The sequence below is a fragment of the Anabrus simplex genome, chromosome 6 (genome assembly GCF_040414725.1).
Source record: "Anabrus simplex isolate iqAnaSimp1 chromosome 6, ASM4041472v1, whole genome shotgun sequence".
In the NCBI taxonomy this organism is placed as follows: domain Eukaryota; kingdom Metazoa; phylum Arthropoda; class Insecta; order Orthoptera; family Tettigoniidae; genus Anabrus; species Anabrus simplex.
In genome coordinates, this window is record NC_090270.1 from 185858659 (window position 1) to 185882334 (window position 23676).

The 23676-nt window shown below is 40.8% G+C and overlaps 1 protein-coding gene across 2 annotated transcripts in view; it reads right to left on the minus strand.

The window, feature by feature from the left end:
• The window catches only part of Usp7 (Ubiquitin-specific protease 7), a 458856-nt gene that overhangs the window by 327749 nt on the left and 107431 nt on the right, over positions 1-23676 (minus strand). For both annotated transcript variants that reach the window (XM_067150095.2, XM_067150096.2), the window contains exon 8: positions 4064-4144. In XM_067150095.2, coding sequence (XP_067006196.1) covers positions 4064-4144 — 81 coding nt within the window. The remainder of the gene's footprint in view (positions 1-4063; positions 4145-23676) is intronic.

The window sequence follows — 23676 nt, forward strand, 5'->3', positions numbered from 1 at the left end:
TAATTTGTAACATTTCATATGATACACTGCAGCGATTGTTACATATTTCATTCACATTAATAATAAATTAAAATGAAGGTCCACCTATTCAATACCGTTCAATATGACATCAAATCACAACATATGCCAAATGACTTACAATCATCACATTAAATGGTACTGAATAGGTGGACCTTCATTTTAATTTCTTATTAATGTGAATGTTTCAAGTTTATTAACTCAATCATTGTGGTTTGATTTGTATAATGGTCCATATAGACTGTTGTTGTATGTAGGGTATTCAGCCCGAAGGCTGGTTTGATCCTCTGCAGCTCAGCCAACAACTGTCAAATAGCTTAGGCGTCACTAAAGAGGCGTACTAGGGAAATGAGGAGTGAGGTAGTTTCCCGTTGCTTTCCTCACCGAGCCAGCCGTTGCTATTACATATCAGTCTGCCAAGCCCACTGCAATGCATGCACCAACTGACCCATATAGACTACAATCTCTAATTCAATAAACACAAATTTGATAATTAAAAGGCAGCCTTGTCAATACTCAAGAGTAGTTTGAAAAAATTATACACCAGCGTCTCCTCGCATTCACTTTGCCGTATATCTCAACCAAGCAGCATGGTTTTCTACCAGGTGGCTCTTGTCTAACAAACCTGGCCACTCTGCATAGCTTTGCATCACACGCCATTGCAGCTAAATTACAGCTGGATATCTGTTACGTAAACATTTCGAAAGCTTTCGATTCTGTAGACCATACTCTGTTGCTCCATAAGCTCTCCGAACGATTTAATATATATGGCAGCCTTCTGACCCTTCATGCTGGCTTCCTACATAACCATTGGCAGATAGTGGTAATATCAGGCACTTCATCCTCATGGTTACCAGTCACCTCCAGTGTTCCACTAGGCAGTACTCTTGGCCCCTTGCTGTTTTCTTTGTTTATGGATGATCTGGCGTCCGAACTCAACAAAACAGCGAATACCCTACTCTTTGCTGACGACTGCAAGATATTTAGGGAGATCAGGAATCCAGCAAATGCAGCTCTGCTACAGTCCTCACTTAATGCCCTCTCAAACTGGTGCCGTACTTGGAAACTTATCCCCAATCCACGAAAATGCAACCACAAGACCATAACACTACATAAATCTCCTCTACCGACACCATATTACCTACTCGACAAGCCCATCACCCTTGTTACGCAACAGCGTGACCTAGGTGTAATATTCGATACAAAATTACTATTTAAGACCCACATAGAAATATATACAACCAAGGCTTTCAAATTACTAGGCATTCTCTATCGCTTCATAGAAATTTCTGATCCCATTGCTCTTCGTCACTTCTTCCTCAAGATCGTTCAACCTCTCTTAAACTATTGCTCTCCTATTTGGATAACAGCCTCCCCCCTCCAATACTAAGCAGTTAGACAGAGCAGTGTCCTTTGCTGCAACAAGGAACAGAAACCCCAAGCTGTCTATGCTGCAGGTATTAATGGCAATTAATATGTCACCACCGCACATCAGGCGACAGGTAGCTGACCTGAGTTTTCTTCACGGTATCTTAAATGGGCATTACCGCTCGGAACATCTTGTCTCACTCATCTCTCTCCATGTTCCTTCCCGCTCGACCAGAACCAAAGACCTTCTCCACATTCCCCACACTCAGCACTCAATACATCAACGATCTTTCCTAATCTGCCTCCCAACACTCTTTAACAATATTAATATGAGACAAGAGCTTGATATAGCATCAAATAAAAGTGTATTCGAGAGGTGTGTAAATAGTCTCTTAAAAATAAGTTGATGTGAAGGGATTATACCGCCATCTTGACCCACGACGACTTGGCTATGAACATGGACATTCTCATGGTTTTCAATTTGGACAGGTGTTATTAGTAGGCTGTGTACCTGATCTTGTTATATTTTGTTATGTTTTATTATGAAAGTTTACGTTTGTTAAATAGTCTGTTGAGTGTGCAAGTGAAATTTGCTCAGTATAGCTGTATCTTGTGCTTTGTAAATAAATAAATAAATAAATAAATAAATAAATAAATAAATAAATACATAAATAAATAAATAAATAAATAAATAAATAAATAAATAAATAAATAAATAAATAAATAAATAAATAAATAAATAAATAAATAAACAATAAACAAACAAACAAATAAATAAATACATTTTTTCTCTCACTTCCTACACCATTTGCCAATACAGATCGTGATGAAGTTTATATCATAAAATACGTAATTCATTGACGTACACAAGCATTTATTTGTCAATTTTCGGAAACTTCCCTGTTCTAGGACCTAGACGCAAGTCTAGAATAATTTTGTGTTTTTAGCTTGTCATAATTCCCTCCAGTCACGCACCACCATTTCACTCATTGAAAATTTTCTTTCCGGAGCTCTGTTTCTGTGCTCTTCTGCAAAGACAATTAAGTTCAGTTTGAAGCCCTCATAATAGTTTCTATAATCTGAAATAAAAGCTTCAGGCATTAATGTGTTGCTACGTAAATTACTGTCCGTAACTGCTCAGTAGTATTTGTAATAAACTTACCTCATATCTCCCATACCACCTTCAAACTTTGTAAATTCTATGTAATTATTAGTCTGTGCCACCATACATCTGAACTTACTGCTGCCAGATAGCTTCAATGAGGGATGAGATCATACGCCGCAGAACTCAAGAATGTTCCTCAATGTTCCAACAAGTTCTGCTACTTTCAAAGTGTGTGTTACCTCCCCTCCTCTCCTGCTCTCTCCTCACGAGTATATAAATGGCCTTAGGCTGTTCCATCATCGAAAAGCTATTCAGCCCGTGCGTAGACTCACAATGCTCCAAACATTATGGTACTACTCACAAGTATTGTACGTCACACAGGTAACACAGACCTATGATGTTTCTCACATAATGGCACCGTTCGTGAGCAACGCAAACCCATGGTGTACCTCACATAGGTGTACTAATCACAGGCACTCATACTCTCCCGTAGTTTCTCACATAGTGGGTACAAATCAAAGGCAACGTAGACCAACAGTGTCACTCATATAGTGGTACTAATGACAGGCAACGCCCAGACTCGTGGTGTTTACCACATAATGGTATAAATCACAGACAACGTAAGACCGTGATGTTCCGCATATAGTGGTAAAACCACAAGTACTAGAAAACCACAGCAAACCGCTCTCTGCTGTTACTAATTACAAACCTATTCTGTACGTAACATAGTGGTACTACTCGCAAGTAAAGGAGACCAATGGTACTAATCACAAGTAGTTTCATGGTTCAAATTCAATCATCCCTTGGTCGCCCCTTCTAGTTGCCTCTTAGCACAGGCAGGGGATACCAGGTGTGTATTCTTAACCTGCGTCCCCCACCCGCAGGGGTAGAGAAAGGGAGAAAAAGAACAGGTCCGTTACTTCAAAAAATAAAGTAATGGACAAAGAAAGGCAAGGGCCACAAAGGGTATGAAAATGAAAGACTCTCTAGGCCTCGAATGCTCTAATACCATCAGGGTCAGAAAAGAACAAGAGTTGACCAAGGTAGGTCCGACAGGATAGATGAAAGGGAGGAGCGTGATACAAGCAGAAGCAATGCCAGGACTCAGCTAAAGGGTCTGTGGTCGCCAACCCACGCTCCCAAGTTGAGAGCCCCTGGGGCCCCTTTTAGTTGCCTCTTACGATACGCAGGGGAACCGTGGATGTATTCTTCTTCTGTGTCCCCCACAGGAGGTGTAAGACGAATAGGCAGGATCACCAATTACAAAATCACAAAATAAATAATATTGTTGAGAAGAGGGAAACAATTTGGGAAAATTTAATTGAAAGAGATAGATTGATAGCAGCCTTGATCACCTAATTTTAGAAGGGAGTACAGTGGAATAAGAATAGTATAGGCAGGGCAAGATATGAACATCAAGCACATTGGAGTAGATATAGCCTTCATTAGTTACCCAGTGATGAAAAGGTCAAAACAGAACAGGCGAACCTGAATAGCAGCATCACACCAGTCTGCAGTCTGACAAATGAAATAAAAGTTTTAATAATAAACGTTGAATTCAGTATTACTTACCACCATCTTTCCCTCAAATAACTTTGGAACAGTGCCTTCAACACAGGTACCTTTCATCTTACTCTCCAATTTATCCAATAACTGAAAAAGAAACAGTACATAGGTAAATTACAGTTGTGCTTTACATCGCACCAACACAGGTATGTCTTATGGTGATGATGGGATGGCAAAGGGCTAGGAGTGGGAAGGAAGCAGCCATGGTATTAAGGTACAGTACCAAGGATCTCCTGAACGCAAGCTCACAGGCACGCAATCCTAACTGCATGGACAACTTGCTTGGTATATAGGCAAATAATATGCATACAGTATGTACCATAAGAGTACAGGGGCCTAATTATTACTGCTTACAAGATAGTTTGAAATTAAGTAGCTGAAAAACAATTTTCTACAGATCATTCCATGTTAAGAAAGCAGTATTGCTCTTATGGACCTACAAAGAGCGAACACGCTCCCTCTTAAGACAACCATAATTCCTTGGGATTAAGGAATATTATAATTTATATTATGAAAGAAAGTAAATGGTTGAGGCTTCTTTTTACTCTCAGTTATTAAAATAACTAGTTAAAAAATCGTTTACCAAATTTTGATTTTAAAAAATATATTTGCTACGTTTTTGTCACATAAATACATTACATTATTGTGATATACATCACTTTTTGAAATTTTGCAAATGTCATTCGGATAATTTTTTAGTGTTGCTTATAAGCAACAGTGGTTCTTAATGGTAATATGTTAGCAATAGAGTATCAAAAAGTACTGATTCACTTGACATGAAAGTAAAGACATCTATATATATAAAATAAGAGTTTTGTCTGTACATTGCTCAGAATTTGAAAATAATGGTATTTCTGTATCGGTCATGTCCATAGTAATAAGAAAATACTTTTTACTTTTCCGTAATTTCTGTCTGTCTGTATGTACACGCATCACGAGAAAACGGTTGAAAAGAATTTAATGAAAATCGGTATGTGAAGTCGGGGGATGAGCCTCTACAATCTAGGCTATAAATCATTTTGCTCATGCTGAGTGAAATGGTAGTTTAGGGGAAGGCCCAAACTTGAATTCTCAACTATTTATGTTATTAGTGGTCTAATGAAAATCGGTATGTGAAGTCGGGGGATGAGCCTCTATAATCTAGGCTATAAATCATCTTACTCACGCTGAGTGAAATGGTAGTTTAGGGGAAGGCCTAAAATTGAATTCTCAACTATTTATGTTATTAGTGGTTGTATTTTAAAGAAAATGGGTATGCAAAGTTGGGGAATAAGTTGCTACAATCTAGGCTATCAATAATTGTATACACGCTGAGAAAAATGGTAGTTTAGGGAAAGGCCTAAAATTTAATTCTCAAATATTGTTGTTATTAGTAGTCCTATCTTGATGAAAATCGGTATGCAGTCAGAACATAAGTTGCTATAGTCTAAGCTGTTATTTTATTCACACTGAGTGAAATGGTAGTTTAGGGGAAGGCCTAAAATGTAATTCTCAAATATTTCTTATAAGAGGTGTAATCGATGAATGAATGCTACATAACTAAGGTTATATAATATTAAATTTCCTATTATTCATGTCTTATACATTGTTACCGTACTGGCTATGATCACAAACATATTCATGAATTTGGATATTTGTTAATAAGTCCATATCAGCGCCGAGTAACGAGAAAATGGGTAAACAATATTTAATAAAAATCGGTATGTAAAGTCGGAGAATAAGAAACTACAGTTTATGGTATAAAATATTTTACAAATCACAGAGTCGAAAGAAAACTAAATGTGAAGGCCTACAATATAGAAAGTTCATAACATTGATCAACAATAACATTACATTGACCATTGTTTGTCGTGATGTGCTTTGTGTCTTCTGTTGCCCGTCATCTCCGGTAGATAGGATTACTGCTGCGTACAGAGTAATTTTTATTTGATTTACGTTGCACCGACATAGATAGGTTTTATGGCGACGGTGAAATAGGAAAGGGCTAGGAGTGCCTTAGGCCTAAATTAAGGTACAGGCCCAGCACTTGACTGGTGTGAAAGTGGGAAACCACGGAATACCATCTTCAGCGCTGCCGACAATGGGGTTCGAATCCACTATCTCTCGGATGCAAGCTCACAGCTGTGCACCGCTAACAACACGGTCAACTCGCCCAGTCGTAAAGAGTGTAACAGCCTGTCTGAGTATTGATGGGAAGTAGCTGGGAAGTTAGATAACTTTCTTCCTTAGCATGCCATTCCCCTGGTTTATAAATTTTCTGATACTACTGGTACTAACACACTGGATCATCATAGCATTCGGGCTATTCAATCCCTACTCTGAGGCACTGATTGGAATGAACAGTGTGCATATTTAGCGGAATAATGAGTGTTCATGTCACTGTGCGTTAAAAGTGATAAAACGTGCGGCTTTCCATTTGATCGAGTATTTTATATGATATTGCTTTTAATCGCTACAATCATACGTTTTTGAAATGACCTATGTTGATTTCAGCTTAGGAAAACCACAAAGTCAGTCTTTCTGAGAATCCCGTAGCGAAGCACGGGTACATCAGCTAGTTATTTATAAACAGATAACTATCTCAATGAAGTAAGTGTGACTACTGATTGTTATTCATATTCCGACAAGTTCACTTTTCATGAAATTCGTGAAAATACTTCTTACTAACAGCAAGGAACAAATTTACATTACACTTAGTGCACAACATCTACACTACCAGCCAAAAGTTTTCGATCACCTATGCACAAAACTAGATTCTATACTTCAATGTAGAAACACATCGTAACAACTAAATAGACCAACAAAACATATATTTTCTTTCTCTATCATTAAGTAGAATACAATATGGTTTATATTTTAGCCTCTTCAAAGTATCCATCCTTTGCCCTCCGAACAGCTGCACAAACTCTTGGCATTCTGGAAATAAGATTTTGTAGTGTTTGTGTAGACATTGCAGTCCAACAGCTCTGTAAATTATTCCATAGCTCTTCAACATTAGTTGACCTCAGTTTTCGGACCTCCCTGTCAAGTTCATCCCATAACACTTCAATGGGATTTAAGTCTGTTGAATGACTTGGCCAAATCATATTTTTCAGTTCCCCACATTTCTCTTTTCTATTGTCATACCCTCCATACAATTTAGAATAATGTTTGGGGTCATTGTCCTACTGCAGAACAAACCCACGACCAACAAGTCTCTTGCCAGATGGAACTGCATTGTTGATCAGTATCCTGTGATATCCTTCCTTCTGTAATGTTCCATTAATTCGCACTAGATCACCGACTTTATCACCCGCAAAACATCCCAACACCATAACCGACCCTCCACCATGCTTCACCGTAGGTGTCACACACAGACTCTTCATACGTTCTCCACGAAGTCGACGAACAAACGTTTGACGATGGCTCCCAAATACTTCAAACTTCGATTCATCCGTAAATAACACCTTTGACCATTGCTGCACGCTCCAGTTTTTATGTTGCTGTGCCCACTTGCATTCTTTTCACCTTATTTTGTGTCCGTAAGAGAGGTTTCTTGGCCACTATGCACCCCTTTAAACCTCGTTAACGAAAACGGCGTTGCCCTGTTTAGACAGACATTGGAGCAGCTCGCATATTATTGACTTCCTTGTGAATTTCAAGTGCCGTACGAGTCCTCCGGCGTTTACTCTGTACACAAATTAACTGATCTTCCCTATGTTATGTTACCCGGGGTATTCCAGATCGCGAAACACTTGCATTGGCACCGGTTTGCTTGAACCGCTGCAATGTATACGCCACTGTAGATTGGGATACACCAACTTTTGCTACTATTGTCCTACTAGAATACCCTTCGTGATGCAGAGCTACAATTACAGCACGTTTTTCAGTTCCAATCTCCTGCTTCGTCCCATTTGAAGGTAATATGGTATGCACCCGATCAGACACACAAACACACTAATAGCTGCACACAGTGTACTGAAAACTAATGTGAACTGCTTGCAACACAGACACCTGACGGAATGAGGCCCATTCGAGTGGACACGTCTTGAGTAAAGACACGTCAGTGTTGTTGTGGTTACTCATCAGCGAGCCTCCATGCGGAGAACTGGTCAAATACACAACAGAGTATGTTCATGCTTGTTTTATATTCAAAACAGGCCTATGATAGATTATTTAAAACTACATCTCGGTTTTAACCAGAAATCCATACTTGTGATAGGGGATCGAAAAATTTGACCGGTAGTGTATATAGTTGACTTAATGCATGCCCTGCATCATCCTTTCCTGTCAACAATATCTGGTATATGATTGAAACCATCAAAACGCACATCAGCAATTGGTACTGCAGATAAGAGTTCTTTTAGCTGAAGGAGATGATACCAGTATTTCAGCACTTGGTGGTTGTCCTCTCTTCTTCTGCGAATGTGATTTCCCTGCCATTATCAGAGCAACTGCAATGTTGTTGTTGTTTTTGCTAGTGGCTTTATGCCGCACCAACACAGATATGTCTTACGGCGACAATGGGAGAGGAAAGGCCTAGGAGTGGGAAGGAAGCAGCCGTGGCCTTAATTAAGGTACAACCCCAGCATTTGCCTGGTGTGAAAATGGGAAACCACGGAAAAACATCTTCAGGGCTGCCGACAGTGAGATTCGAACCCACTATCTCTCGGATGCGAACTCACAGCTGCGCACCCCTAACCACACGGTCAATTCGCCCGGTAAACTGCAATGTTAGCCTGGAACTGCAACAATGACATCTTTGGAGATTTCCACGCGCTGAAGCAGATGGTGCTGGTACAAGATCAAGAACGAATGGTTATGAGAAAATGATCGTGAAACAAAAACTATCAGTGGATCCTTTTCACAATGTCTTTTTTACTGTGAAGGTGCTTATTATCTAAAGGAGTCCAAAATGTAGGTCACCGGCCCTTCACAATGGTACTAATCACTCGTAAAGCAGAACCATGGTGTTCCTCCTACATTGGTACTAATCACAGGTAACAGACTCATGGTGTTTCCTGCACGGTGGTACTGACCAAAGATAATGTAGACCCAAGGTATGTCACACACAATGACACCACTCGCCGGCAACAAAAACCCAGGGTGTTTCACATAAGGGCAACACTCACAAGCAACATAGGCCAATGATGCTCTCCACGTAGTGGGACTAACCACAGGCGCTGTGGTGTTCCTCACTTGCTGGAACCTATCACAAGCCACATATACTCATGGCGGCGCTCACAATAGTGGTACAAATCATAAGCAACACAGACCCTCAGTGTATCACACATTATGGTAATGCCCACAGGCAACACAAACCCGTGGTGTTCCTCACAAAATACCACTATCAGGCAACGTAGACCAATGGTTTTCCTCACAGTGGTACTATTCACAGGTGTCAAACTCATGGTATTTCTCATATAGAAGTACCAAAAGGCAACATAGACCCATGGTGTTTCTTATAAAATGGTATTACTCGCAAGTAAAGCAGACCCATTCTGAACACAATGGAACTGACCGGTGGAATACACATGATGACCTCTTTCACAAGCAACACTCACAAGGAAACATCGGCAATGGGTAAGCCGCCGATCACGATAAAACTTGGAAAACACATTGAGGTACATGTAAAAATGATGTCGGCATCAATTTTGGCTGTCAACATTCATTAGGGCGTTAACTACGGGGCCTAAAATTTGCGACATTTCAAATTCCGCGCGATCAGCGATGAATACCTGCTGGCCAATGCTAAGCTGGCACACTGCGTAGCTGGAGACACGCCTCTGCACCTTCTCCCCTCCTCGCTCCAATTGGTTCGCCATCGCACGTTCCCCTTCTCCCCGTGCTTGCCGGCTGCTTAGCTGTTCAACGGGACTGACTCTATACTTTGCTTCTTTTCGTAATGTAATTATTGAAATTCTTTAAATTGCGTTCCGTTTCACACATAATGACAATAAATAACCTACACTAATATACCCATATTTTATTCAAATGTTATATTTTCATTCCTGCTCATTCCGGTGAGTTGTCACATTCGCGGGTACAACTCCGAGTTAAGTACCACCGGGCGAGGTCAAACATGGGAGGGGGTACCACGTCCTACCTACGCTTAAATTATTATTTACTTCTAAAACGCCTTAAAGCTGTCAATAGTGTCCTTTAGAGTGGACATACATATGGAATTAATTAAATTAAATCACCCACCACTAAATAAATATCCCACATTTAAACAACGTTAAATACCTTTTTATGTAAAGAAATTACATGCCCGGGTAGAGGATCTCAATGAATGTAATGAGATTCGGTACCTCGGAATATCAAAACCTGGTTATAGGTCCAGATCATCTTTTTATGACCCCTCCCCCCCCCCGCCCATTTTGTGTACGCTACCAGTTGTGTCATAACAAAACGACATCGCGGACGACAACAACAACAACAATTATAAACACCGAGTTTGAAACGACAGGTATTTTCCGTATTGCGTACTCTGGTATAAGGAATAGGCCTATAGGTAGAATGTTTTTATTTGTGTTTGTACTGAACAATTTATTTATGTTTTGCAGTGACAGGCACAACACATTTCAACTGCAGCAATGGTTGTCGAATATAAATTAAGTTAATGGATAGGCAACGTTGATATGAGTATGACATGCAATGTAGTAAAGTCTGAAGTAATAAGAAAAGCCTTGAAACATAAAAAAGATGTGCATTTATATATGGAATAGATATACAGTAATCACAGGCAGACCTGTAGTCTTACTGTACCGGTACTTTTGCGTTATAGCTGACAAAGGTCTATGTATTCAACAAGTACCGATATTAAAGTATCACACTACAGTCTTATGGGTATAATGGCAGTTACATATGCAAACAGTTAAATGGGTATTGTACGAACTGGTACAACAAAAAACAATTACAAGGCAACACAATAAATGACTCCGTAACAATTACATCGGGCAAACTCCCCGTCAATAACTGATAGTAAACAAAAACAATCTTTGGTCTATTCGAAACATTAAAAAATAGTGAAAAGAAAACCGAAACAAAACACAGTTAACAACAGGCACCATACTTTTTTTTTTTTGCGATTTGTTTTACGTCGCACCGACACAGATAGGTCTTATGGCGACGATGGGATAGGAAAGGCCTAGGAGTTGGAAGCGGCTGTGGCCTTAATTAAGGTACAACCCCAGCATTTGCCTGGTGTGAAAATGGGAAACTACGGAAAACCATCTTCAGGGCTGCCGACAGTGGGATTCGAACCCACTATCCCTCGGATGCAAGCTCACAGCCGCGCGCCTCTAACCGCAAGGCCAACTCACTTGGTCCAAATGTTTTCATAAACATTTCAGCAAAAGTAAACTGACTAATACAACGTGGAAATTACAAAGGAGAGATATGAGGAAGGCTGATAGAGTACACAAAGTGTAGAACCGGTTCTCTTCGACAGCTAAGCGGCCGGCAAGCGCGGGGAAAAGGGGAACGTGCGGTGGCGAACCAATTGGAGCGGGGAGGGGAGGAGGTGCAAAGGCGTGTCTCCAGCTATGCAGTGTGCCAGCTTAGCATTGCCCAGCAGGTATTCATTGCTGATCGCGCGGAATTTGAAATGTCGCAACTTTTAGGCCCCGTAGTTAACGCCCTAATGAATGTTGGCACCCAAAATTGATGCCGACATCATTTTTACGTGTACCTCAATGTGTTTTCCAAGTTTCATCGCGATCGGCGACTTACCCATTGCCAATGTTCCCTTGTCAGGCCCATACAGTTCCTCATGTAATGGTACTGCTCTATATAACTTACACCCATTCCTTTCCTCGCAAGGTGGTACTAGTCGCAAGTAACGTCGACCCATGGAGTTCCGCACGTAATGGTACTAATCACAAGTAATCTCATGGTTCTAATATCATCATCCACTGGTTGCCCCTTTTAGTCGCCTCTTACCACACGCAAGGGATACCGTGGGTGTAGTCGTCTGCGTCCCCCACCCACCACAGGAGGTAGCACCACTACACGACACGCATGCAACATCTCCACAATCTCAGGTTGACTATACGAGGGGCGTTTGCAAAGTTCGTGCAAAAATAAAAACTACTTACGTTTTTGAGGTAAACTTTTTTATTTTTCGACATAGTCTCCTTTTAGGCTAATACACTTCGTCCAACGATGTTCTAGTTTGTTGATCACTTCCGAATAATAGGATTTGTCCAAGTCTGTAAAATATCCGTTAGTGTTTGCAATCACCGCCTCGCTTCAATAAAATCTTTGTCCCGCCAGCCATTTTAAATAGTAGTCCGAGGGAGCCAAGTCTGGAAATAGGGGGGATGTGAAACGAGTTGGAATCCTATTGCCATTAATTTTGCGACCACAACTGCTGAGGTGTGTTCTGGTGCGTTGTCATGATGGAAAAGGACTTTCCCGTGGGCCAATCGCAACCGTTTTTCTTGCAGCTCTGTTTTCAAGCGGTCTAATAACGATGCATAATATGCACCTGTAATAGCTTTACCCTTTTTCCAGATAGTCGATGAGGATTATCCCTTGCGTATCCCAAAAGACAGTTGCCGTAACATTTCCGGCCAAAGGAACTGATTACGTGGAAGGTTCTCATTCTTTATATTTGTGTATAATGAATTTCTTGTAGCTGCAGAATATCTTCAATAGGTTCCCATGGGTTCAATACTGGCATAAGTTGAGATAATGTTAATGCTTTTCCTGTCAAACCAGCGGACTAGAGCTATATCAGTAGTTGTCTCAACACGACAATCATAAAAGACACACCCAGATTTATTCAGCTCAGCTTCTGATTTGCTAGCAGTATTGATGAAAACCCATTATCTGTGAACACTTTGAATAGCTGTTTCTCTGGTAAGGTGTCAGTCAATGTCAAAACAATGTCCCCAGATAATCCTCACAATAGTGGTACAAAACACAAGCAACACAGACCCTCGGTGTATCACACATTATGGTAATGCCCACAGGCAACACAAACCTATGGTGTTCCTCACATAATACCGTTCTCAGGCAACGTAAACCAATTTCAAGATCATGCATAATACTTGAAGCACCGGCCCTAGTAAAACACTTGTAACTCCACTTATGAGGTTTCTTTGGTGCAAAATGTTTCAAGTTACTTCAACCTTTGAACGACTTCCATCAACTGCTTGATACTCCTCTGGAGGAATTGACTGCAATGATGAATGCAATGCAGATGAAGGAGAGCGAATCTTGAAGAACATGTTATGACTCAATAGCCACAGGCATTGGTGGTTGGCGATGTTAAAAAACGTAGTCAATGGAGGAATCCATTTCTGCTCATCTTGTCAATGACTAATGGGTATCTACAATCATTCGACCAGTACAAATAGAAGGCATCTTTACTATGCCCCTTTGGAGCAAAATACCAATACACTGCTTCACTTCATATTTTTTTTTTTTTTTTTTTTGTCTGCAAAGATATTCCTGCTTTCTGCAAAGCACAGATATTAGACTGCTCAGTAAGGAGTTCAAATATATCATTTAACAATGTTTTATAATATTGTAAAGGTGTCATTTTCTCTTCTGGTGGAGGGGGAATTGATCCTAGCCACTCTGTCCTAGGAGGCACTAAATCAATTTTACTAAATTTATAATAAGAATGTTTATACTTCTTTTTCATGTGCTGCTTTGTAAAGTTAAAAGGGACTGTCATAAAGAGCAGTTAAAATCAAACTGAAGCGAGATATATATATTTTTTTTTTTATCGTGTTTCTTACAAGCAAGACCGGTAAAGAAAGTGTTAACATTCTGTATTTCATAAATACATTCACATGGAGGAAGTAAAATGGTGGGAACGGTCATCACTCTGCTATCTTCCTTCAATTTCTTTCTGAAATGCTCTGGTACATGTAACGCATAATCTGTTATGCTGTCGATCAATGGCAGCTTACCACTCTTGAAGAGAAGTCATCTAATTTGTGTGTGTTCTAATATTCTCATACTGTACACCTGTTGTTACTGAAAATTTCAATGCTGTGGTGTAGAGCGATATCTCACCGCATGACTTGTACTGATATAGAAATTCGCTATGAATATTATCTGTGCTTGGTTTTGTTATTTAGCTGTTGTTTTTTCAAGTGCATATTATTTTACCACCTTTTTCACATGAGCATTTAATTTTATCATTCTTTCCGTGGGGCGATACGATGGCACATTAGTACCTGGCGTTACCAGGGCAATTTTTTTAAATGCAATTAACTCCATTCCCCACCCCTCAAGCCTATAAAAATTATCTGTTGTCTATTTTCACCCCAATTTGCCTTGAGCTTCAATCCTGAGGTTTTGTACATGCAGTAGTTTACCCTTGTTGCTTTAAAAACCTAAATGACCCCCTTTACAACTTCTGTAGTCTAGATTTTATAAAAGTAACTTGCAACTTAGTTTCTTCCTCCTTTTATCTATAAATAAAATACTGAGTACCACAAACTTTTGTGCCACTGATTCCCCATTATGCTGTGAAAACCAAAATGAGTTAATAAAAATAAATTTTCATCTTAGTCTCCTTCCCCTTTTTCTTGTAACAAATTTATGTGCCATTCTTTTCCCATATTGCTGTGAAAAACAAACTGAGCCCTTCAAAAAAACCCGTTCTCAGCCATTCCCAAAAATGATTGGTGCTTAGTTCCTTTCCCCATTTACCTTGAAATGAAATGCTCAGTTTAATCCGTCTATGTGCCGCCGTTTCTTGTGATGCTGCTGAGCAAAGCCAGTCAATATGGCAACCTTGTCGTCATAAGAACAATACAGTTTTCTTAACATTAAATAACAATAGGTTATACGGCATGATAAGACCTACAGAAAAGGAAGTCTGTTCCAAACAGTATTACATGCTATAATAAAATTATTCTTTCTATAATCAATAATAATACAGTAAAATGTTGCTATAACAACCACCAATGTAATGAAATGTTCAGAATTGCAAAATTACTTTGAGGCCCCTCCCCTTTTCCCTATTTAATGTGTGTTAAAATATTTCACTAACTAATTTCAAACTCTGCCTGCTGTCATTTCTTGATGGATGCAGTACATTTGCATCCATCTCTTGGCACAGGCCAGAGCAAAGTCTAGCCTCCACTGAAGTCCCAGTCTCATCCATGGCTGTGACAATATGGAAGCTGCTGGGGTGTGGGTCGTGCTGAGTAATGGCATCCAGAGCACAACCAGTACATCTGAGTGTTATGACAGGTGTTGCTCATAGGGTCAGTCGTGTTACAATAGCACTGCCTCTCCCAGTGAGGAAAGCAATGGTAAAATACCTCACTCTTCATCTTGCCTAGTACGCCTCATTTAGGTTTTTGTGGTTTTCCTATAACTGCATAGCCTTTGGTGGTGCTATTTGAGGATCCAACCAGCCTCTGGGCTGATGACCTAGACAGACAGAATTTCAAACTTTCCGTACAACGAATTAAAATTTAGCCATTTTGCCTATATTTAACATGTTGACTGCCAGGACACATAGCAAGAAATGTCCCGGTGGCCAAAGCATTTTTCTACTATGCATGTGGTAAATAAGCAGTAAAGCAAAATTCGAAGTGATATTTCACTCAAGTGTTCAATGTACGTACGAAATACAATAAAAATTCACAGCACCCCGAGGCACCGCCATGGCCCCACAGAAAGTTCACTGCATGGTTTTGCCTAGACAAGCGGTACAGTCTAGCAGTACCAAAAGCTTGCATCGCTTGATAGTACACACTGTAGATAACAGAGCATGCCACGATTTGTTTACTAGCACTTAGGACTACAATCGCAAGGCACTCATTCTTTTACAGTACGGTGTGTGTGAAATACTTGCGAGATATTTCTAAGTTATTTTACCAGTGAACGGAGAGGTTAGTTATAAAACTGAAACCGTTTTCTTCTCAAACTCAGAAGATAATGACGCTAGCCCTTCAGTATGAGATCTCTGGTAAGTAGTGCCCATGTCAAACTGATCTATTGCGTTTTGCAACACAAAAAACTCTTCACCAAATTAAATTTGAAATACACTGACTGACAGAGCAAATGCAACACCAAGAAGGAGTGGTCAGAACTTTATGCCAATTGCAGGGTAGACTGACGTCACTGAGGTATGCTCATGATGTGAAATGCGCCGCTGTGCTGCGCACGTAGCGAACGATAAATGGGACACGGCGTTGGCGAATGGCCCGCTTCGTACCGTGATTTCTCAGCCGACAGTCATTGTAGAACGTGTTGTCGTGTGCCACAGGACACGTGTATAGCTAAGAATGCCAGGCCGCCGTCAACGGAGGCATTTCCAGCAGACAGACGACTTTACGAGGGGTATGGTGATGGGGCTGAGAAGGGCAGGTTGGTCGCATCGTCAAATCGCAGCCGATACCCATAGGGATGTGTCCACGGTGCAGCGCCTGTGGCGAAGATGGTTGGCGCAAGGACATGTGGCACGTGCGAGGGGTCCAGGCGCAGCCCGAGTGACGTCAGCACGCGAGGATCGGCGCATCCGCCGCCAAGCGGTGGCAGCCCCGCACGCCACGTCAACCGCCATTCTTCAGCATGTGCAAGACACCCTGGCTGTTCCAATATCGACCAGAACAATTTCCCGTCGATTGGTTGAAGGAGGCCTGCACTCCCGGCGTCCGCTCAGAAGACTACCATTGACTCCACAGCATAGACGTGCACGCCTGGCATGGTGCCGGGCTAGAGCGACTTGGATGAGGGAATGGTGGAACGTCGTGTTCTCCGATGAGTCACGCTTCTGTTCTGTCAGTGATAGTCACCGCAGACGAGTGTGGCGTCGGCGTGGAGAAAGGTCAAATCCGGCAGTAACTGTGGAGCGCCCTACCGCTAGACAACGCGGCATCATGGTTTGGGGCGCTATTGCGTATGATTCCACATCACCTCTAGTGCGTATTCAAGGCACGTTAAATGCCCACCGCTACGTGCAGCATGTGCTGCGGCCGGTGGCACTCCCGTACCTTCAGGGGCTGCCCAATGCTCTGTTTCAGCAGGATAATGCCCGCCCACACACTGCTCGCATCTCCCAACAGGCTCTACGAGGTGTACAGATGCTTCCGTGGCCAGCGTACTCTCCGGATCTCTCACCAATCGAACACGTGTGGGATCTCATTGGACGCCGTTTGCAAACTCTGCCCCAGCCTCGTACGGACGACCAACTGTGGCAAATGGTTGACAGAGAATGGAGAACCATCCCTCAGGACACCATCCGCACTCTTATTGACTCTGTACCTCAACGTGTTTCTGCGTACATCGCCGCTCGCGGTGGTCCTACATCCTACTGAGTCGATGCCGTGAGCATTGTGTAACCTGCATATCGGTTTGAAATAAACATCAATTATTCGTCCGTGCAGTCTCTGTTTTTTCCCCAACTTTCATCCCTTTCGAACCACTCCTTCTTGGTGTTGCATTTGCTCTGTCAGTCAGTGTATATTTCCTGTTTACTCCTAGCCAAATGCTCAACGGTAATGTAAAATTTTTCTATGTTGTCAATGAATGTTGTCAATTTAGAAAATACAAATATGCTCATTTTTACGCTATATTTATTGCGATAACCGTAGAAATCAGCTCAGGTATGGGTGCAACAATTTGGAAGGAATCAGTGTGCCCTATTGATTAGGTAAGCATAAGCTTGGGGTGAAAATGGGAAAGCACAGAAATCCATAACCAAGTTTCCCGACAGTAGTATTCACGCACACGATCTCCAAAATCTTGAGCTTGCGAGTTAGCTAACACGGCATACCTAAGCGCATGGCTAAACTGATTGGACAAATACTCAAATATTGCCAATAAAAGGAGGTTGGATTAATAAAAAATTAAAGACTATATTTTGGAAACCAAGCACGCCAGGATATGCTCCGAGGCCATAGCGGTACGCTAGCATAGCGAATTCAACGGCTCGGCGGTCCGCCGGCCCGGCAGGGAAAGTCAAATAGCAACACCTGTCAGCGGTACTTTGTACCGCCGTGGCCTCTTGAGACACTCACTCAGAGGTACAATGTACCGCTCTGGCAGCCAACATGTTAACTTCATCTCTTTCAAAATATAATGAAACTCATCTTATTTTAAACGCAAGGCATTTCCCACAACATGTTCCTATGCAACTAATAACAGACAGCAAACACTACGACAACACACAGGTAAAGCTAAGCAATTACAAATATCAGGGGAATGTAAGTAAACTGCACAACAATTGAGGCAGTTGGATTAGCAGAGGTGTATGTGCTAAAGTATGTTTTTCTAATTTTTTTCTCTCAACATATAGTATGAAGTGTACGCTTTCATGTCTGTTAAGAGTGAATGGTCAATACGCCTAGGTTATGAACAAAACCTCCATATTAAAATACATGTTATTCAACCTTAGGCAATGCAGCTCAATCTCGAGAATAGAAAAGGAATATGAGCCCACTTGCCAGCTGATACTTGTCCTACAAAAGCTACTATACATTTAACTGCACGGGGCAATAAATCTCTTAACGTATGGTGATTTTTGTTTTCAGCCCTTCTACCCTCATAAATTCCCTAAGCATTTTAATAGATATTTGTTGTTTTAATCTTTCTTGTATGGCAGTATCTGTTTGAAAATTTAGCTTTTTCAATCTGAAATTATTATTTATATTATTATTATTATTATTATTATTATTCAAGAGCCTCTGTGGCACAGGGGGCAGCGCGCCGGCCTCTCACCGCTGGGTTCCGTGGTTCAAATCCCGGTCACTCCATGTGAGATTTGTGCTGGACAAAGCGGAGGCGGGACAGGTTTTTCTCCACGTACTCCAGTTTTCCCTGTCATATTTCATTCCACCAACATACTCCAATATCATTTCATCTGTCATTCATAATCATTGCTCCAGAGGAGTGCAACAGGCTTCGGCAGCCAGCACAATTCCTATCCCCACCGCTAGGTAGGGGCTTCATTCATTCCATTCCTGACCCGGTCGAATGACTGGAAACAGGCTTTGGATTATTATTGTTATTATTATTATTATTATTATTATTATTATTATTATTATTATTATTATTATTATCATCATCATCGTCATTAATAGTGGACGGACTAGTTGAACGTACAGAAAGTGCCCTACAAAAACTGAAAAGCTTAGCGAATACGGGATACATTACGAAAGATACAAAGGAAGACATCCTGACAGCGGTGAGTTCATTGGAACAATATTACAATGTAAAGAAAAAGGTTCTGTAGGGGCATGACCTTTGATGTTAGGCCCCTTTAAACAACGATCATCATCATCATCAAACAGGTTCTGAACATTGAAAAATCAAATACGAGAGACATAGCGATCTCAGAAATTGACGTCAACAACAGCCAAAGAATAGAAATGGCAGATGGAGAACACAGCAGTTTTGTGAGACAATTAGCGCCACCTAGCGACATCATTCAGGAAATAATACTTTCCGAAACTCACCACATAGCACGACCTACGGAAAATCTACGCTCTAAATGAAACCTAGCGGGGACAACAGGAGTAAAGACTGCAGTGGCGAACAAGAGGTGACATCTCATAGACATACTTGTGAAGCTTCAAGCAAAAGTCACCAGCTATATGCTCTCCATGTACGTCTCAAGTAACGACTGAGAAGGAGTATGAAGTAATGCGGGGAAGAGGAACATCTTGAGACTGCCCGGGTACTACTGAAAAGCACTTCGGCTATACCTCTTAAGAATTTGAAGATGGAAATTCAGAATGATTAACGAAAACTGGAGGAAGCCATTGATGCTGTAGCGACATGGAAGAGAGCTAGGAAAAATCTTAAACAGGAATCCGCAACTAAAGATACAGATAAGTTGCCTGTGACACGATTAGCGACAAACTAAGACAGGGAGAACAATGGGAAATGGGTAACATTTCTCTCCAAGAAGAATGAGAGGGATTCGAAGAGCAATAAAGAAATTCCAACTTACAATAGACGGAGCCGATTCTGGCAGAATGGAAGTCATTGACAGTGGGGAAAGTCAAGAGAAATGGATTCTAAGGGATCATTCAGAAGCTGTCCTAATCGGGCCAACAAATGGCAAGACCTATGCGGACATTTTGAATGACATTCGGAGTAAAATAAACCCAGTAGACAGTGGAATGAACATTCGACCTATTCGCAAAACACAAGTTGGGAAAATTCTTCTCGAGTTTAATAAAGCCATACAAAATGAGAATAGAGATAATTTTCATAAATCTCTGAGAGATGTCCTTGGACGACATGGGGGCGGTAAAGACTTTAAACCTACGTACTGCCTTAAAAATTTAGGACATGGACAGTAAAATTAACATAGGCTGGTTACATAGTAGAATCTGGAAAAGGATCATGGTATCTCGTTGCTTTAGATGTATATCATATGGGCATCAGGCACGTAACTGCGAAGGTGCGGAGAGATTTAAGTATGTGTGGAGAAAGGGGACATAAGACTAGAGGTTGCAAAGCAAAGCCATGATGTATAAATGTACAAACATGCATGTTCAAGAAGCTAAATGAAACCATATTTCTGGTTCAGGAGCATGAATAGCATTTCGTGAAGCTCTTGAAATGGTTAAAATAACCGGTAAATGATGCAGATTATTCAGAAAAAGCAGGATGCAAAACAGAAGATGGTCAGAGAATGAAACTTCTCACAGCTGTCGTAGCACAAGAGTCTATCCTTGGACCAAATCTTTGGAACACCATGTATGACAGCTTGTTGCAATTGGAGATGGCGGATGAGAGTATCCTAGTGGGTTACGCTGATAATAATAATGGTGTATGGTCTCGGGAGAGGCCTGGTGCAGGTCTTTTTCTAGTAGACGGCCCATTAGGTGACCTGCATGTCTGTGAAGATGAGGGCCCTACCTAGCATGATTTCTAATGTTGAATACACCACACACACACACACACACACACACACACACACACAGGCCCCGAGTCACTGGAATTAATCAATTAAGGTTAAAATCACCGACCCGGCCGGGAATCGAACTCGGGACCGTCTGAACCGAAGGCCAGTACGCTGACCATTCAGCCAACGAGTCGGATGGTTATGCTGATGATGTAGTTGTTTAGACAGTAACTCGAGATTTGGAGTTGGCCCAGTTTAAGCTGAATTAAGTAATGCGACATATCAAAGAATGGATGGCGAATCACAGATTACTTCTAGCAATCATAAAACAGAGATTGTTGTTCCGACAAGAAAAAGGATTATGACCATCGTTCCATTGCAGGTTGGACAAGAAGTGATCGAAACATCTAGAAGTATAAAATATCTAGGCATGACACTTGATACCAAACTTACATTCTGGAACCATATACAGTAAAACATGTGGTAGACAAGGCAGAGGAAACAACTACTGCACTAAGCAGATTAATTGAGCAATGTAAAGGGACCAAAATCCAGCAAGAGAAGACTTCTGATGTTGATAATTCAATCAATACTTCTATATTGTTGCCACATTAAAAACCTCTATGGGGAGGATACTTTCAAGAAGGCTTCAAAATTCAGCAAATTAAGGAGATAGAAGTCTATTCTTCTTTCTTTGTGCTTTCTAATGAGATGCAGGGACCATAACATCATTCCCAACTGTGTGAAGCTGAAGCACACATTAAATACACCAAAAGCCAGGAGAATATGTCAACGCGCTAGCAAGGCTCTTGTGATCGAGAGAGTGCATAACACTCGTAGGGAACTGGATTCAGTCTCCCGAGAGTTGTTTCGTTTACACCTGCTGTTAAGCAACACTCCCTCGCGGGAATTGTGGTAGACTTTCGATCCTGTTACTGCTATGCAGGCTGAACGAAAATTCAACCAGGTGTCATTCAGACAGAAATCAAAGTTCCTCCATCTAGCTCAGAAACAGGCGGTCTCCCGCACGAACCTGGATGCTAGTAAAACTGTCGACAATCTTTCCAATAAATCCTTGGACGAGAACCAATGGCAGTTCTAGCCAGGGGTCTTAATTTCGCTGTCGCTCCCTCTAAAATTCCCACTGAGGAGTTAATTACTTCTGTTGAGGCAGCCATCCACAAATTACCTACGGATGAGGCCGAGGAGTTAAGACAGAAATGTGTGAAACTCATAAGGCCCGCTGTTGTACCCGCGCCCAATTTAAGAAGAGGCGAAAGGAAAGCTCTGAAGGAACTTGGAGATGATTCTGAACTGACCATTCTCTCAGCTGATAAGGGTAATGCGACAGTGGTTATGGACGCTGACGAGTATAAGGATAAGATATCGACTATATTGTCAGAGCCTGTCTACAGACTGAGGCCCTTCACACACAACATATTTTTCTTCAACTCACTTTCATGTTTAACCAAATTAACATCACAACTGTCGAAGGGACATAACACCATAAGCTCTACTCAACCTCGCACATTTTCCTTTCAACTTTTAATACAAGAAGCTATCTCCATGTCTACCAGCTATTTATAAAAATTTCTACATTTCTGACGAGTACTTGTCCACGCTCCTGAGTGCTTCAAGAAGTGTGTCGTCTTACATTTTCATATAAAATTAACAGTCAAACAACTTTGGATTTTAATTTAACTACCACTAAGAGTGACTTTTATCCTAAATATTAAGCTATTGTAAGCTCCTTATGCCATCTCCAGAATAAGGCACCATATTTACCAGTTTTCATTTCATCGCAACAATTTACGTATTCTTTTTGAACTTTTAACTAATTACTTGTTACCACATTTAAAAAACAAGACATTTGTAAAGATCTACAATAAGGATTGATTATAAGACTTTGTCATAAGAGTACTTATAACTACTATATTCTACTTGCTAGTCATTTTATACACATTTGTACCTAAGACAGTATCCTCTTATTTATATTTTAAACTTTCGTTATAAACTACACATAAGAACAATCAGGATCCTGATCTAACTTTCAGATATGAGATTTTTAGGCTGATGATGCCCTCATTATGAGTGAAACCTGTCCCTGTATCTAATATGTTACGAACTATTTCTTAAATTTAAATAAAAAACTCTTATGGAATGAATAGGTGAAATTTTATAATCTAGTATTATTATTTGACTTTGACCCAACATTTGATGACAAGTTCAGAGTCATTTCGAGGAAAGGGTTCTTTTCGGCAACAAAAAAAAGAAAATCACCAACTAAGTACGGTTTGAATATGTTTGCTGTAGTAAATGTGAGAATATTATAAACACTAAGTATTAAAGTTTATTTTGGATATCAACCAGAGGTACCATTTCATTTAGACAATACACCAAGCATAAAGAGGATGACTTCCCAACTCAAGACTTCGGAGGAAACATGGCAATGTAAACTTGGTCCTCCTCCATGCCCACTGAAAACGAGTTGACTACTCATAAGAATTAGATGTGGTAAAAACGCAATGGTCATGTCTCATGCTCCGAAGAAATATCGGAATGTCATCCTCTTACACTGCTCAACAAATATGAACTTCCTTCCCATAACATTAACTGATTGCGCCCAAGCCACAGAACAGTTCCGTGCTTCATTTTGCTGGACCAAATGCCAGACCATGGAACTGTTCCGTTGTCTAACTTCACTACGTAATTAAACTTTTCCTCAAGAGATGGCAGAGTGAGTTGCATTCGTGATTTGTGTAGGAACTTTTCCCCTCTAATGTTATGCTCTTTGTTAATATATATA